The sequence below is a fragment of the Nerophis lumbriciformis genome, linkage group LG32 (assembly GCF_033978685.3).
Source record: "Nerophis lumbriciformis linkage group LG32, RoL_Nlum_v2.1, whole genome shotgun sequence".
Lineage (NCBI taxonomy): Eukaryota > Metazoa > Chordata > Actinopteri > Syngnathiformes > Syngnathidae > Nerophis > Nerophis lumbriciformis.
This window is the reverse complement of record NC_084579.2, coordinates 18,998,482-19,016,933: the sequence shown is the minus strand read 5'-3', so window position 1 is coordinate 19,016,933 and position 18,452 is coordinate 18,998,482. Positions and strand designations below refer to the sequence as shown.

Here is an 18,452-nt window from a genome sequence, read left to right as displayed (position 1 = left end):
TTAGCTACTTCAGCCTAACTAAGTATGAACAAGCACAAACTCAACCAGTAGCAATCACTTGGACACCATTAACTGTCAATTTTTTCATGCACCCTTTTGAGTACAATAATTGACTGATATGATTGATTCTAGCTACACTTCTTTCAACAAAAGGGGTTCAGTTCTGGATGGTCCGCATTTCAACTGGATAGGATGACAAAACACCCAATTCGAATCATAGCACTTTTAAGTGCCAGACTAACAGTTGCAACGCTACGCATTGGTATAATGGTACAAAATGCCGCTAGACACACACTTTGTCAGCCTTATTGGAGGCGTTTTGTCCTCTATGATTTACAAACTGTACTATTCCAAACTGAACTGAACCAAACCGTACCAAATCTCTAACAAAATTTCAAGAAGACATGATGAACATGGCTAATGGTTAGTGCCTCGTGTTACTCCCATGTCATATACATATACAGTACATAAATAATTTGAAGCACTCCTTAATCAGTCAACTGTGTATTTCTTTAAGGTTAACCCAATCTGAAAAGCAACAAAGCTGATCTAAGTCTGACTGAAGCCCATCAAATAGAGAATCACCTTTAGAAGAGTGCGCATTCTTAAGCAAACGATGTGCTTTGTAGTCCTTGGAGGCTGAGTTGACAAAGACTATGGAACTTTACAGAAGGTTGTTGAAAGATTCAACGTCAAACAGTTCAATCAATCCTCTTAAAACACACAGCCTTGGCATTTAAAACAAAAATTACCAGCTTTCAAAATTATTGCCAGAGGATACAAACTCAATACAAAAGCTTGGACATTTTCAAGAAACATAATGAAAATAGAACTGTCTGAACAAATTAACGTTGTTTGCATTTCTTCTTTATAAAATCCAATCGACTTTAAAAAGGTCAGAAGGTGACTAACTGAGATGAAAACTTTTTTATTAGACATCAAACAGCCTTGTGTCTTAGCAATTTTATTGCTGTCTGAGCACTAGGTGAAGAGACTAAGTCAATGCAAATGCATTATATTTATAGCCTATTTTGTATGCATTCATTTGGTGTGCGTCCTTTCTGGGACCTCGCTTTCACTCTCCTGGGGAGGTTGGGAGACAGTTCATCTTCCGGTGAGCAAACAACGGCCTCAAATATTCAGCATCCTCTAAGACTGATGTTCGTTGCGCAAAGCTTTCCCATACTACAGAGTAGCAGGCGGACACACTTTCTTCACCTTTTCACACAGGCTGATGGCTACAAAGCTTTTTTTCAAGGTTGCAATATTCTCACTGAGTTTTTACTTAAGCCCAATCAATCATAATGCTGTATCTTAATGCTGACCGACAGAAACTGTTAGATCGCCTTTAATGGGACCAAAGAGGGTGAGATTTTATAATCTCTTGCAAGGGTCGCTCAATGGAGACATCCTGAAAGTTGAGGAGGACAATATCAGGCGGAAACACACACGTGGACTAATGATTAATTTGATCTTTATGACAGCTGTTAGTAGAGGCTCAAGTCTCATAAACCTTTCCCCAAAGCGCTGAAGGCGAGGAGGTGAAAACGAGACAGTAATAAAATGTTAATCATATTTAATGACGGTGAGCTCTGCGGTGGTGGTGCACAAACTGTCTTAAATGTCCATCACTCACATTTCTGCAGAGGAGTTTGCATGTTTGCATTAAGAGGAAATGATGGGGGCCACTGATGAAGTTTCATCTTTCAAAAGAGTCTACATGGAAACACGGTTGTCTCTGAAGCAATCACCAATCTAATTAAATCGAGAAACGTTCTGAGGATAATGAGTCTTGTAGCATCAGTGTAGTCATCATAATTAAATTGTTTGATGTTAGCTGAGCTCCCCCCGCCGCCACAAAATGCCCAAATTCAGCTCCTGTTTTTTCAGTCTGAAACTAATCAAGATAAAACTAGAATTGCACTCAGCAGAGCCCAGACATTCACTATGTGTTAGCAAACTTCATTTGGCGCAATACTAAACTGTAAACCTTTATACATACCCACCTCCAGCATATGCATTAATTTCTTTAAGTGAATTTATGCATGAATATGCATTATTCACTCAGGAAAAAAATTATATATATATATATATATATATTTATTTATATATTTTTTTGCTGTGCAAGCAAAAGTGAAATGGAAATCTTAGAACTGCAACAAAACTTAGTGGGTTCTCCCAGAGAAAAGTATCAGAAGCTTCATAGAAATTGATTGAGAAGTGTTGTTTAGTCGAGCTGATACCAAACAACGATAAAAACAATAACATCTTTGGCAGAGGCAAATAAGAGAGGGCCGATCAAAACTGAGCATTTCGAGTAGTTTGCATTTTCAGGCTCAAAAACAATAAGTAAACCAACTACACTTTTTTATGTTTAAAATTGGACACGCTTGATATTGACTTTATAACCAATATTTCAAAAGTGGGGAACACACAACTGGCTTGCGTACAGGGGCCGTGACTTGAAAAGGTCAAGGTTTGAAAGGATGCATTTTTTGGAGTAATATGAATGACAAACAATAATACATTTTTGTACGAAATAAGAAATTAAAAGAATGAAATTGATAACTTGACTTTGTTTTTTCAAGATTGCGTTATAATTCAGTTTAATGATTATCTTGTATGTCCTGGCTGGGAATCGAACCATGTTTGCTGGAACAAATAACTGATACCTAAGCGCTTGCGCGATCAGGAATTGCAAACATGTGAAATGCAATTTGACTTCCTATACCCTTCTCGCAAGTTTTGGTCAACTAGATGACTACCTTTAAGTGGAGCACTAGACTCCTCTTGTCTGAAATCTTTATCTTATTTTTTTGGGATTCATATTGCCGTACGGAGGCAACCTCGCTTTTATCTTGCAACCGACCGATGATTTGTCGACAGCAGCAAGCTGTCAATCATTGTTACGTTGGCAAGAAGGCAGCCCCAATCAATGAGCTTGTGGGCAGTCTCTAAAGAGACAAGGTTCAGCCTGAGCGGCCTTTTTGCCCCATTCAATAATGTAACATTATCTTTGGATGTTAAAAAGCATGAAAAAATGCTTTTTTAAAAAGTAAAAGGGAAATGTCCACCCTGTCCCTCCCACCAAATTACATCCTCATGGTCAGGCAACATTTCGTGTTTTCATCAAACAAAATATTATCGCAGTCAACACTTAGTTTGTAAATGCTTACAATCAATCAATTGTAGACCTTTTCAGCAATTACGGTACATGGAAACGCAACCCTTACTTTTTTGTTTTTAATGGTTTGACTTAGCCTTTTCAGACGCATTTAAAACGTTCACGTCAACAAGCTGCGTTTTCAGGGTCAAAGGTGGCACAGTAGAGTAAACAAATGGCCAAAATGACACTGTTTTCAGCTTGTTTTAATATACAGGTAAAAGCCAGTAAATTAGAATATTTTGAAAAACTTGATTTATTTCAGTAATTGCATTCAAAAGGTGTAACTTGTACATTATATGTATTCATTGCACACAGACTGATGCATTCAAATGTTTATTTCATTTAATTTTGATGATTTGAAGTGGCAACAAATGAAAATCCAAAATTCCGTGTGTCACAAAATTAGAATATTACTTAAGGCTAATACAAAAAAGGGATTTTTAGAAATGTTGGCCAACTGAAAAGTATGAAAATGAAAAATATGAGCATGTACAATACTCAATACTTGGTTGGAGCTCCTTTTGCCTCAATTACTGCGTTAATGCGGCGTGGCATGGAGTCGATGAGTTTCTGGCACTGCTCAGGTGTTATGAGAGCCCAGGTTGCTCTGATAGTGGCCTTCAACTCTTCTGCGTTTTTGGGTCTGGCATTCTGCATCTTCCTTTTCACAATACCCCACAGATTTTCTATGGGGCTAAGGTCAGGGGAGTTGGCGGGCCAATTTAGAACAGAAATACCATGGTCCGTAAACCAGGCACGGGTAGATTTTGCGCTGTGTGCAGGCGCCAAGTCCTGTTGGAACTTGAAATCTCCATCTCCATAGAGCAGGTCAGCAGCAGGAAGCATGAAGTGCTCTAAAACTTGCTGGTAGACGGCTGCGTTGACCCTGGATCTCAGGAAACAGAGTGGACCGACACCAGCAGATGACATGGCACCCCAAACCATCACCCAACCATGCAAATTTTGCATTTCCTTTGGAAATCGAGGTCCCAGAGTCTGGAGGAAGACAGGAGAGGCACAGGATCCACGTTGCCTGAAGTCTAGTGTAAAGTTTCCACCATCAGTGATGGTTTGGGGTGCCATGTCATCTGCTGGCGTCGGTCCACTCTGTTTCCTGAGATCCAGGGTCAACGCAGCCGTCTACCAGCAAGTTTTAGAGCACTTCATGCTTCCTGCTGCTGACCTGCTCTATGGAGATGGAGATTTCAAGTTCCAACAGGACTTGGCGCCTGCACACAGCGCAAAATCTACCCGTGCCTGGTTTACGGACCATGGTATTTCTGTTCTAAATTGGCCCGCCAACTCCCCTGACCTTAGCCCCATAGAAAATCTGTGGGGTATTGTGAAAAGGAAGATGCAGAATGCCAGACCCAAAAACGCAGAAGAGTTGAAGGCCACTATCAGAGCAACCTGGGCTCTCATAACACCTGAGCAGTGCCAGAAACTCATCGACTCCATGCCACGCCGCATTAACGCAGTAATTGAGGCAAAAGGAGCTCCAACCAAGTATTGAGTATTGTACATGCTCATATTTTTCATTTTCATACTTTTCAGTTGGCCAACATTTCTAAAAATCCCTTTTTTGTATTAGCCTTAAGTAATATTCTAATTTTGTGACACACGGAATTTTGGATTTTCATTTGTTGCCACTTCAAATCATCAAAATTAAATGAAGTAAACATTTGAATGCATCAGTCTGTGTGCAATGAATAAATATAATGTACAAGTTACACCTTTTGAATGCAATTACTGAAATAAATCAAGTTTTTCAAAATATTCTAATTTACTGGCTTTTACCTGTATACTGTAAGTGTCCTTTTTAAAGGGGAACTGCACGTGTTTTGGAATTTTGTCTATCATTCACAATCCCAATATCAGACAAGAACACAAGTCTCTCTTTATTGTGCATTCTAAATTGGAAAAAAACCCTAGCAAGAGGCTGCTAACAATGCAGGTAATGGGGATTCCATCTATTCCGCCTATAAAGTCCTCTAAAAATAAACTAAAAACCTCCAACAACATTTTATTTTCATGCGGTAACTAGTATATATGTAATTTAGTAACGCACATAGCGTAATATTCAATCAATCAAACTTTATTTGTACAGCACTTTTCATTCCTATAAAATGTAGCACAAAGTGCTTTACATTTAAAAACATTTTAAAAAAACGCCCTCATTGAATAATTGCAAGTGGAAACCCCCAGCCTCTATTCCTCTCTACCATATACACATGCACACGTAAATAGTCATCTAAAAACATATTTGGCTGAGCACGGAAGAACCAGGTGATATAACACTATCTTAGGGATCCAAGTGCACCAGGGGCCACGACAGCAGCAAGCCTGATCCAGAGCAAACAGCGAGAGACCAGGGAGTCCTCTTGCCGAGGAACCCATGAGCCAGGCCCACAGCAGCCACGGGACATCAGAGCCCACCGCTGAGAAAACGCTATAAATAACTTTATAAATATGCATATATTAAGAGGATAAAATAAATGAATGAAATATACTAAGAAGATAATTTAAAAAAATGCATACATATTACATAAGAAAATGGATGGATGGATGTAGTTAAAAACTAAATAAGATGAATTAATTGGTATGTGGTAAATAAAAGCTAATAAATACTAGATAAACAGAGTTAAAAGTATAGTAAAAACTATAAGATGAATAATAATATTAATTAAATGCTAAGTTAAAAAGGTGGGTCTTAAGAGCTTTTTTTGGAAAAAAAATCGTAACATTCTCTGCAGCCCTGATGGTCTCCAGCAGGCTGTTCCACAAATGGGAGGCATAATAATGAATTGACGCCTCTCTGTGGGTATTTGTCCGGACTATTGGAATAATTAGGAGGCCTGAACCGGAAGACTTAAGGGACCGCAAGGGCTCATATGATAAAAGCAACTCGGAAAGATAAGAAGGCCCAAGACCATTAAGGCATTTAAAAAGCAGTAATAGAATCTTAAAAATCGATTCTTGCAGTCAATGCAGTGATTTCAAAACCAGTGTAATATGGGCCCTCCTTCTGGTCCTCACCAGCAGACGAGGGGCTGAGTTTTGGAGTAATTGAAGTGGTTTTGTACTTTTTTTAGGAAGACCAGAAAACAGGGCATTACATTAGTCTATATGGCTGGTTATAAAAGAATGCATTAGTGTCTCGATGTTGCTCCGAGAGAGAATGGGGCTGCTTTGGCTATATTTTTGAGATGATAAAACCCTATTTTAGTGGTGTATTTAATGCGTAAAACAAAGCTTAGAGTAAAAAATTATGCCCAAATTATTCACTTGCGAAGATGGATTAAAATGGCCTCAGGACCAATAATTAAAACCTCAGTCTTGGCCTGGTTAAGCTGCAGAAAGGTTTTTTGACATCCAAGCTGCAATATCTAAAACACAGTTAAAAACTGCATCCATTGGTTGTGTCTCTTCAGGAGACACACCTTTCAGTCATTTTAGGCATCACAACAGCACATTGATTTCAAAGAGAGCATCACAGTATTTGCCATTTCCTTCAACAAGAAATACAAACTAGGAACATAACAAAATAATCACTTATGGTACAATGTCCACTGTCACAGGGATGCTCAGTAAGTCAAGAGTTGCAATAGCTACATTACCTCCGTGATCCTCTGCGTTAGCTCGTACAATAACAATGTCACTATACTTGGTTACCGTATTTTCCATACTATAGAGCACACCAGTATATAAGCTGCACCTACTAAATTTTAGAAGAATAAAAAGGTTTCCATATATTAGCCACACCCAACTATAAGCCGCAGATATATAAATTGTTAAATTAGTTATTTACAGAGAAATATTTAGTAAATGTTTATTTACTGTACATACATTAATTGTTTCCAAATGGTGTCTGTAACACGACAGTAAAACAGCTGATCAAACAAAACAAAAGTCATCGTCATGGACCCAGCTCCGGAAGCTTATACTCCAATCAGCTAAACAGACTCAATGAGTCCACGGTTACGTTTTTGTTGAATTTACAAAATTGAAACAATACAAACAGAAGGCCATTGTAAGTTAATAATACTAACAAAGACACTCGTAAACGTGTTAGCACATCAGCTAATGCTAATGACGCTAGCTTCATTACATTAAAATAGCACATACAAATATTCATGGATTCATGGTTTAGTATGTATGAATTGTTGTACCGTATTTTTCGGACTATAAGTCGCAGTTTTTTTTCATAGTTTGCGACTTATACTCAGGAGCGACTTATGTGTGAAATTATTAACACATTACCGTAAAATATCAAATAATATTATTTAGCTCATTCACGTAAGAGACTAGACGTATAAGATTTCATCGGATTTAGCAAGTAGGAGTGACAGATTGTTTGGTAAACGTATAGCATGTTCTATATGTTATAGTTATTTGAATGACTCTTACCATAATATGTTACGTTAACATACCAGGCACGTTCTCAGTTGGTTATTTATGCCTCATATAACGTACACTTATTCAGCCTGTTGTTCACTATTCTTTATTTATTTTAAATTGCCTTTCAAATGTCTATTCTTGGTGTTGGGTTTTATCAAATAAATTTCCCCAAAAAATGCAACTTATACTCCAGTGCGACTTATATGTTTTTTTCCTTCTTTATTATGCATTTTCGGCCGGTACGACTTATACGCCGAAAAATACGGTAGTTATATTATAAGACTTAGAAACATTGCCTGGCGTGATGTAGGAGGAATCCATATGAGTAGACAAGCTTAGGATGGCTAGAAGACGAAACGGCACTTCTACTTCAGGTTGAAAGCTCAGTCTAAACAGAAGGGCAATACAGCACTGCAGCACTTGCAGAAGTGAACTCGTCCAAAAAAAGACGCCATAGTGCACCCCTATTTCAGTGTCTGCTTGCTTTTGTTTTTAAGAACAATTATTTGCATTATGGCCGTCAGCAAAGAAAAATCCATAAATTAGCTACAGGATTTTATAAGGATGGCCGCAGGATTCAAAGCGTAGGAAAAAAGTAGCGGCTTACAGTCCGAAATTTACGGTAATATGCAGGTCATATCATGTAAATGGTGTACTGTTGGCAGGTTTTACATTGTTTTTCAATGGCTTTATATGTGGAAAGGATTAATCATATTAGCTACATTGTTAACCGTCTCATTCGAGCATTTTTTTTCTAATTTAGAATGCACAAAAAATAGAAAGACGTCTGTTTTTGTCTCACATAAGGTAGGTTTGTGAATGATGAGCAAAATTCCAAAAAAAAGTGTCTAGAACTACTGGGCATACAGTTCCAGTCCCAAATTTTTGGACACACCTTCCCATTTACTAGTATTGGCATTCTTCTTTCTTACCCTAATCCATAATATTGTTTAATCAAACCCCCAGAGTTCACCTTTTTCAGTGCCCGGCTTTGGTAAAAAAAACAAAAAACATTTATGTAGTGTCACCGTTCTGAGACTGACCTTGTGTAGACTTGCCGCTTCCCTTTGGGGCCAGTGGGCAGAAGTACGGTTAACTGGTCGCGGTGATCTACTGCTCTAGAAGCAGGAGAGGAGCCACAGTGCGGGTGAATGGAAGAATGGAGTGATGGAGTGCATTAAGGGGTAGGAACAATTTGTAGGACATAACAGACGGGGACATTTTTTGGTAGGAGAGGCAAGCAAGGAGGTAGAAGAGGACAGAAAAAAACTACAGGTTGATAACTATGACACTTTAACAACATGCACTGAACTAGAGGAGGTGAGGGTTGCCACGGCGACTTGAAGAAATGTGAAATGAATTATGTATCATGGGATGCATATTGGCGATCGATCAGCGCTCGGATACAGAACTCATGCTTGGACCCATCGGGTCATTGGTTGACCCAGACAAATTGATTGGCATGTAGAGAGAAGGGGAGTGTGGGGGTGTGGTGCTGCAGGCACAGTCGATAACTCGGTCTAAGCTTCACATGGACCACAACGCGCTGCTTTAATGGAGTGTGGAGAGGCGGGTTTAGATTGCCTGGCTGAGCATTTGCATTAAGGGCAGAAGCCAACGAAAGGTTATAGACTACCACAATGTATCCCACCGGGCAAGGTTCTGTATATATAGCAGAGACAATCCATCCTCTGTCAGAGTTAATTTTGGAATAAAAAGCCAAAAGATGCAAACAACAGATGTCCACTGCTGAGGATGCTGGTCCTGGTTTTTTGAATGAGATTGAATCTATGAGGGAAAAAATGTCATGAATTCATCACAATCCAAAAAATTGGCCACTTTTGGCCCATGGCAAGTTCTCGAGCACTGATACATATTTGAACAGGAAAAAAAAAAATCCTAAACCATGAAAAGTTGTAGACTAGCACGCTGGATCCCACCGGACATCATCCAAACGTCCGACAACAAAACATTAGATAATAATGTCAGCTAAACTTGAACTCAAGCTAAGCTAAGTTTAAAAAAAAAAAAAAAGGCATAACGCCATCAAAAAGGAATAAAAAAATAACCATGTCAACATTGCAAATACTGATACACTCTTAAACAGAAAAAAAACAACAGTGACCTCGTGAGGACACCTACAAAGCGTAAGGTAAAGTTGTTGTGTTTACTATACATTAGTACACTTCTGCTTCTTGAAGTGCATCACATGACCAAAGCAAGTTTTAAAATGATTCCCACACATACAGCATGGCCAATACGACCCGTAATTAAACAGGCTGTTCACGTGTTACTTGAACGCATACTTAAAAGTTTGGCTTCACCACAGAAGATGAAATATGCAGTGCCACACCTAAAAGAAAACATCCGATACATTATAGACGTTTGCATCATTTTTAAGACTGAATGGATCATGAACAAATGTCGAGTGCAGTGAGCTTTTGTCAAGGCGAGAAAGGAGCATATTGACTCATACTTTGCACCCCCCTCCTCTCGCTGTCGGAACAGCGAGCAGCAAGCAGCACATTCCAGTAAATCACTAATTTCAGCCTTGCTTGACGTGCTTTGTAAAGTAGAAACACATGTAGTACCGCCCCTTGCCTTCCTAGCCAGACAGAACTTCGCTCAAGTCACCGTCTCACTGCAATGTTTTGGAACACAATGCACACAATGTATATCTTATGGTACAATTAATAATCAGTAATCAGGTGTGTGCCAATTTGATTATTACTGCGTGTGTTTTTACAAAGCACCGTACAACCTAACACAACACAAGGTCTGTTCACGCGGGGAGACGTGTTTGAAACTCGGATACTTTCCAGCGGCCTTGCAGGGGGTGACAAACCACTTAATTGTACAGTTGATGAGCAGATCTAGAAGGCTGGTCGACCTCTTGATTTGTTTATGGTTAGAACAATTTTACCATAATGAAAATAATCAAAATTGATGGTCTAGCAATGATTGTTAAACTATTGCCAAAAGAAAATATTTAAGACTTAAACGATTCTACAGTAGGGCTAAACGATTTGGGAAAATCTAATTGCAAGAAATGTTTTATTTGTTCTGTTTTTTCAGCCCAACAACAGATCATTTGAATGTGTCATTTCCCGTAAACTTAGCCTATTTGTTAGAATTAAGAAACTGACTTGAAAAAAATACAATTTCGATTTAAGTGCTCATCAATAAAACAACAAATCTGGAGCTTTGTCACTACTATAATGTACTGTTATGTTAGCAGTAACAGTAATGTGTCAACAATGGTGTTCGTATTCAAATTTCTAAATCCCGGAGGTCAGTGAAGGCATGTTCCGCTACTTTGTGTGAATGTGACGTGTGACTGCTGGAAAACCAAGAAGTGTTGTTTGCACATGTAGAAAACGATGAGCGAGTCTGCGAGTTACTCTGCCAGACTCTCTTTTGCGCATGCGTCACTGGATCACTTTGCATAACTAACGGGTTGAAAACAAGAGAAAAATTATTTTATTGCGATATTATCCCAATTGCAGTTAACTGTCCAGCTCTAATCAACTTAATTGTTAAAATACTTCTTATATTCTATTTTTGATAACAATGGTCATGCAAGAGTAAAAAGAAGTGAACCACTGATGAAATAAAGAAAACCACATTATTGTGTACCGTATTTTTCGGAGTATAAGTCGCACCGGCCGAAAATGCATAATAAAGAAGGAAAAAAACATATATAAGTCGCACTGGAGTATAAGTCGCATTTTTTGGGGAAATTTATTTGATAAAACCCAACACCAAGAATAGACATTTGAAAGGCAATTTAAAATATATAAAGAATAGTGAACAACAGGCTGAATAAGTGTACGTTATATGACGCATAAATAACCAACTGAGAACGTGCCTGGTATGTTAACGTAACATATTATGGTAAGAGTCATTCAAATAACTATAACTTATAGAACATGCTATACGTTTACCAAACAATCTGTCACTCCCGATAGCTAAATCCGATTAAATCTTTTTCCTCGGTGTCGCCTCTGGTATGCGCCCCGCTAGCGTCCTTTCTTTCTGCTGCTTGATTGCTGTTCTCTGCAGCATACTTCACTACGTCCAGTTTGTAATCTGCAGTATTCAAATAACTATAACATATAGAACATGCTATACGTTTACCAAACAATCTGTCACTCCTAATCGCTAAATCCCAGGAAATCTTTTACGTCTAGTCTCTTACGTGAATGAGCTAAATAATATTATTTGATATTTTACGGTAATGTGTTAATAATTTCACACATAACTCGCTCCTGAGTATAAGTCGCAACCCCGGCCAAACTATGAAAAAAAAACTGCGACTTATAGTCAGAAAAATATGGTATTTCCCATTGATGAAGGGTCATTTACATAGGGACAAATCAATGCTACTTTTCGGTATTTTCTTACAATATTGTATTGAGCAACCAGGACTGAGGTGCTTTTGTCGCTACGCATCCTCAATAGTGCAATAACTTGTCGTGACGTACTTCCTCTACATGCTGACTGGGCTGAGGTCTTGCTGCGTGACTTTAGGGGGTTTCCACTTCAGAGGTTCCACTGTAGCCTATAAAAAATGGCCCGACTTACATTGACTTCACATTTAGTCATGCATATTTTCTTCAAGTGTTTGTGCATGGCAGTTGTATGCTTCGCTTGATTGTTCATTTCCTATGACTCCCAAACATGCAAAATGGGTGGTTTCAACCATGTAAAGGGACGAGGAGTACTTTGGCTATAAATTAGCAGAGTATGCTTTGATGTTGCGAGCCTCCTCCCGGCAAAACAGACAACTACTTCGGCCAAGAAGTAGTTGATCCTTTGCAGGCAGTTCTGACATAAGCGCCCAGATGATTTGTGTTCTTTTCCACCAGCCTCTTTGCTGCTCACGGTGGTCAGAGCTAAGCTAATTATTGTGTGCGTAAATGAAACACCCAGAGATAAAAAAAAAACAACAGCTTCCCGCGGTGGCGTCACAACAGACACACACACACAGATAATGGACTTAAACCATAACAAATCATTTTTTCATCAAAAGATTTATATTTTTGTTCTTTTCTATGCGCAAAACCTGCTTTTAATCCATCGCCATGCACGCAATGGTTCTGGACAACAGCAATTATTTTCTGTTTGTCTATTGCCCACTTAGCTAAATTTCATTTTTCTAACCACAAATACAACCCAAATATTTTCTCTTTTCCTGGTCTCTTAGCAACTAGAGAACAATTTTCCAGTGACATCAGGGCAGGCAGTGAGAGAACCAGCCCTTCTCCTCTTCAAGAAGCTGGTTTCAATGAAGTCACAAATTAGATTTCACTGTGTATACAATAAGAGCAGATGTGCCAGCACAAACTTTAGCGGCAGCGTGAAAACTTAGCAAAGTAAAGCCAATATCATAAAGAAATGACGTGGATTGAATGTGTGTGGCGGAATTGCAGAAAAGTAAATGTGCTTTGACTGAAGTATTAACGTTAAAAAACCTTGAATGTCTCCGTTTTCTTTTTTCTTTCCTATTTCTTGCTGTCTGTAGTGAAATGCAGAGCCTGCATTCCTGTGTTGACATTATTTGGCAGAGGAGAGCTGTTAAGGCCAAAAGGATTGGCTGCTTGACATCTGACATCACCACATTAAAACCTTCCCTCTCAGTCAGCCAGGCGTGTGTATGTATGCGACTGTGTGTGTGTGTGTGTGTGTGTGTGTGTGTGTGTGTGTGTGTGTGTGTGTGTGTGTGTGTGTCAACTTCGATGCGTCATTACCGTCGGTCATTCCTCTTGCGTCGGAAGAGCTTTTTGGTGTGCGCGATCTCAGCCTCATTAGGAAGGGGTGGGAAGACCTGTTAGGAACAAATCATAGAGACAGCTACTGTCAAGACCAGCAATGTGCAGTATATCACTCTGTGGAAACTTTCTATAGAAGTAAAAGAGCATTGGAAACATGCTTTTTATATGATGAACTATGGGACTTCTTTCCCCTTCAGGAAGCTAGAATTGCATCTGCTTTAAATTGAATAGGAAGCACTTGATTTATTTGTCTTAACTGCACATCTTTTGCAAGTTACAAACTTCTGAACAACTTAATAAAAACAGAACTACACTGTCTTATATTTAGTGTTTAAACTTGAGTTTAGTACTATATACAGTATTTTGTCAAGGGTCTAATCATGATCATTAAGGGTGATCAGATCTGATATTAATATCAGATATTGGTCTGTTATCAGCAAAAATATCAGATTATATCAGATTGCATCTTAAATCTGCAATATAAGCGCTCCGATAGAAGGAGTCCTGCAGCATGTTTACTTGTGCAAAGCTCTACAGCAGGGTAACCGCTAGGGGTGTGGGAAAAAATTGATTCGAATTCGAATCGAGATTCTCACGTTGTGCGATTCAGAATCAATTCTCATTTAAAAAAAATCGATTTAAAAAAAACAAAACAATTTTTTGATTTTTTATTAATCAATCCAACAAAACAATACACAGCAATACCATAACAATGCAACCCAATTCCAAAACCAAACCCGACCCAGCAACACTCAGAACTGCAATAAACAAAGCAATTGAGAGGAGACACAAACACGACACAGAACAAACCAAAAGTAGTGAAACAAAAATGAATATTATCAACAACAGTATCAATATTAGTTACAATTTCAACATAGCAGTGATTAAAAATCCCTCATTGACATTATCATTAGACATTTATAAAAAAATAAAAAAATGAACAATAGTGTCACAGTGGCTTACACTTGCATCGCACTTGTGGCGCAGTGGAAGAATGGCCGTGCGCGACCCGAGGGTCCCTGGTTCAATCCCCACCTAGTACCAACCTCGTCATGTCCGTTGTGTCCTGAGCAAGACACTTCACCCTTGCTCCTGATGGGTGCTGGTTAGCGCCTTGCATGGCAGCTCCCTCCATCAGTGTGTGAATATGTGTGTGAATGGGTAAATGTGGAAGTAGTGTCAAAGCGCTTTGAGTACCTTGAAGGTAGAAAAGCGCTATACAAGTACAACCCATTTATTATTTATCTCATAAGCTTGACAACACACTGTGTCCAATATTTTCACAAAGAAAAAATAAGTTATATTTTTGGTTCATTTAATAGATAAAACAAATTAACATTATTGCAATCAGCTGATAAAACATTGTCCTTTACAATTATAAAAGTTTTTTACAAAAATCTACTACTCTGCTTGCATGTCAGCAGACTGGGGTAGATCCTGCTGAAATCCTATGTATTGAATGAATAGAGAATCCTTTTGAATCGGGAAAAAATCGTTTTTGAATCGAGAATCGTGTTGAATTGAAAAAAAAAAAAAAAAAGATTTTGAATCGAATCGTGACCCCAAGAATCGATATTGCATCGAGTCATGGGACACCCAAAGATTCACAGTCCTAGTAACCGCTAAATGTCCTCCAATAAGCACACCTTTCAAAGAAGTATTTTACAAAAAGGAAAACATGGTAGGCTATTGTCTACTCAGAGCTAGCAGCTATACAATAGCCAAGAACACAATAGCACAAAAACTATACATTTGTAATATGTGTCCTTAATAGAAACAATATTGCAGTCTAAAAGATGACATTTGTCACAGGTATCAAATAATTATACAGTAGTTGCATATTACTTACAGATACAAAGTCTCCCAGGCAAAAGGGTATTAGAAAGTATACCAAGTAACAAACGGGTCCGCATCAATCAATTTACTGTGTCATGAGCATAACTTAACTAATTACTGTGGCCATTAGGTGTCGCCAAAACACACATTAACACTCCACTTCAAAAGCATACATCTGTCATAAGGGTAGTGTTTTCTTACTCATTACTCAGAAATGTATGTTATGAGTAATATCACTTGATCAAACATTTTCTAACATACCACTCTACAAAATATTATAAGTATGTGATATGATTCCTGCTGTTTGTGTTGAAATTTCTAAATTTCAGGAGATCAATGGAGGCACATTCAGCTATTTTATGCGAGAGTGATGTGTGACTGGTGTAAAACCAGGAAGCGTTGTTTGCACACGTAGGCAAAGGTGAGCTACTTGCGCATACGTCACTGGATCACTTTGTAATCGCATAACTTACGGTTAAAAAATACGACAAAAAAATATTGCGTTACGGCAAATGCAATTAACTGCCCAGCTCTAATCTACTTAATCTTTAAAATACTTCATGTTAATTGAACAAAATTGCAGCTTAATAGGCGACACGTATTCACAGGTATCAAATAATTATAGTTCCATATTACTTACAGATACAAAGTATCTTCAGGCATAAGCATATCAGAGAGTATCAAGTAACAAACTGTGTCATGGGTATAATTTAATCAATGTTAGTGTTTTCATGCTTATAATTGTTCTGAGTAATTTCACTTGATCAAACATTTTCTAACATTTCACACTACAAAATAATAAAAGTATGTACTATGATTAGGGATGTCCGATAATGGCTTTTTGCCGATATCCAATATTCCGATATTGTCCAACTCTTTAATTACCGATACCGATATCAACCGATACCGATATCAACCGATAAATACAGTCGGGGAATTAACACTTTATTATGCCTAATTTGGACAACCAGGTATGGTGAAGATAAGGTACTTTAAAAAAAAATATATAAAATAAAATAAGATAAATAAATTAAAAACATTTTCTTTAATAAAAAATAAAGTAAAACAATATAAAAACAGTTACATAGAAACTTGTAATTAATGAAAATTAGTCAAATTAACTGTTAAAGGTTAGTACTATTAGTGGACCAGCAGCACGCACAGTCATGTGTGCATACGGACTGTATCCCTTGCAGACTGTATTGACATATATTGATATATAATGTAGGAACCAGAATATTAATAACAGAAAGAAACAACCCTTTTGTGTGAATGAGTGTAAATGGGGTAGGAAGTTTTTTTTGGGTTGGTGCACTAATTGTAAGTGTATCTTGTGTTTTTTATGTTGATTTAATTAAAAAAAAAAACACAAAAAAAAAAAATAAAAAAAAAACGATACCGATAATTTAAAAAACGATACCAATAATTTCCGATATTACATTTTAACGCATTTATCGGCCGATAATATCGGCCTGCCGATATTGTTTCAGTTTAATATCGGTACCGGCCAACGCTGAATGTTCCAATATTGGTATCGTATTGGAAGTGAAAAAGTTGTATTAGGACAGTCTTACTAATAATTAGGAGTGTCCTAATCCGATATCAGTAAAGGTAACAGATTATATTGGCTTGCAGCTAAAATCTCTGATATAAGCGCTCTGATACAAGAAGTCCAGCAGTGCGTTTACTTGTACAAAGTTCGACAGCTGGTAAACATCAAAATTTCCTCCAATAAGCACACAAAGTTGCTATTTTCTTGTATTTTAGTGATGTCAAAAGTTAAATATGGTAGCATATACGCTACTAGGAGCTAAGAGCTACACAACAGCCATCACACAATCGCAGACTACCGTTAGCGGGCCTGATGCTGCCCGCCAGCGTCCACAGTCTGGCCGGCGGGACTTCCCATGTTAATTTTTGACTACATTAAAGTTGAATCATTGCAATGATTCTGTTTCACAAAATCATCATTAAATTCATGAAACTATTCAACATACAGATTAGACTAAATGAGGGTTAGACTCGACGAGGTGTACTGTACTGTACTGCATGATAGAATGTGTGTAGGTGTACCTCAGACCCATGTCTGGGACCTACAGGAGAAACCCTAAGAAGTAACATGGAGAATTTGCAGTTATGAATCAGACAGTTATTATACAGCTATTATTTTCTAATTCGTGAAACATGCTGGGTGTGGACTTCTAATTATCCAGTTCTATATATAATCCATGAAACAGACGCGCTGGCAATTAAACTGCACATTTCCAGCAATAATGGGTGTCGTTACCATGGTTACAAGAAGACCTGCAACTAGTGATAGTTCGCAAGACTGATGCAGTTTTACTTCTTACTGGTGACTATATAATGATACATACTATAAACCAGAAGCCTGCTTCGAGAGAAAAAAATACACCGGTCATCTTCTTTGCTGGAAATGCCACAAATCCTCTCTGGATCTGAGATGATCTGTGCTCTATCTGAGCTACAGCCCTAGACTTTATGGCCTCCCTTAAACCATGTCATCTTTATTGTAGCGGTTCTCAAAACCAAGGGTCAGCGTCAAGATGGCATTTTCTGGAGGTCAAGCGTGTCTGCACCACCATCATTCTCATTCAGAACGCCTTGATGATACAGGAGAGTGTCGAGTCATCACATTTTGGCCTCTAGAGATGCAGCTCAGGCACTTCATTAGGTACACACAACCCAATATGATCCATGCATTAAAACAGGAGTCTAAACGTTGTCCAGCACAAGGATCCCCAAACTGATCCAGAGAAGGAAATTAAAATTGTGTTTTAAACTAAACCGGTCCTAAAGATAGTACAGTATTGCACAAAAACAAGCTAAGATAATCAAATAAAACAGTACAACACCGCTAACAGCTAGCTAGCAACTGCCACCCTAATCGTTAGCTGGCAACTGGTACGCTAATCGCTGGCTGGCAACTGCCGTGCTGATTGCTGGCTGGCTGGCGACAAGCATCTTAGTCATTAGCTGGCAACTGGTGCCCTAATAGCTAGTTGACAAAAAGCATGCTAATCGCTAGCTGGCAACTGCTACACTTATTGCTAGCTGAAAACTAGCATGCTAATTGTTAGCTGGCAATTAGAGCACCAATCACTGGCTATTTTGAATGCTAACCTGAATATAATAGTAAAATAATTCATGTTTCTACAGTGAGTTGGGCAGCCATGCCACTGTCATTTCTAAACTACACTACAATGCATTGGATCAATTATAATGTGTATTTAAAGAATTTGCCGAAAAATTGTAAGGTG

At 38.2% G+C, this 18,452-nt stretch overlaps 1 protein-coding gene across 1 annotated transcript in view; it reads right to left on the bottom strand.

Moving 5' to 3' along the window:
- The window catches only part of ctif (CBP80/20-dependent translation initiation factor), a 111,496-nt gene that overhangs the window by 32,313 nt on the left and 60,731 nt on the right, over positions 1-18,452 (bottom strand). The window contains exon 8 of the mRNA XM_061927265.1: positions 13,315-13,391. Coding sequence (XP_061783249.1) covers positions 13,315-13,391 — 77 coding nt within the window. The remainder of the gene's footprint in view (positions 1-13,314; positions 13,392-18,452) is intronic.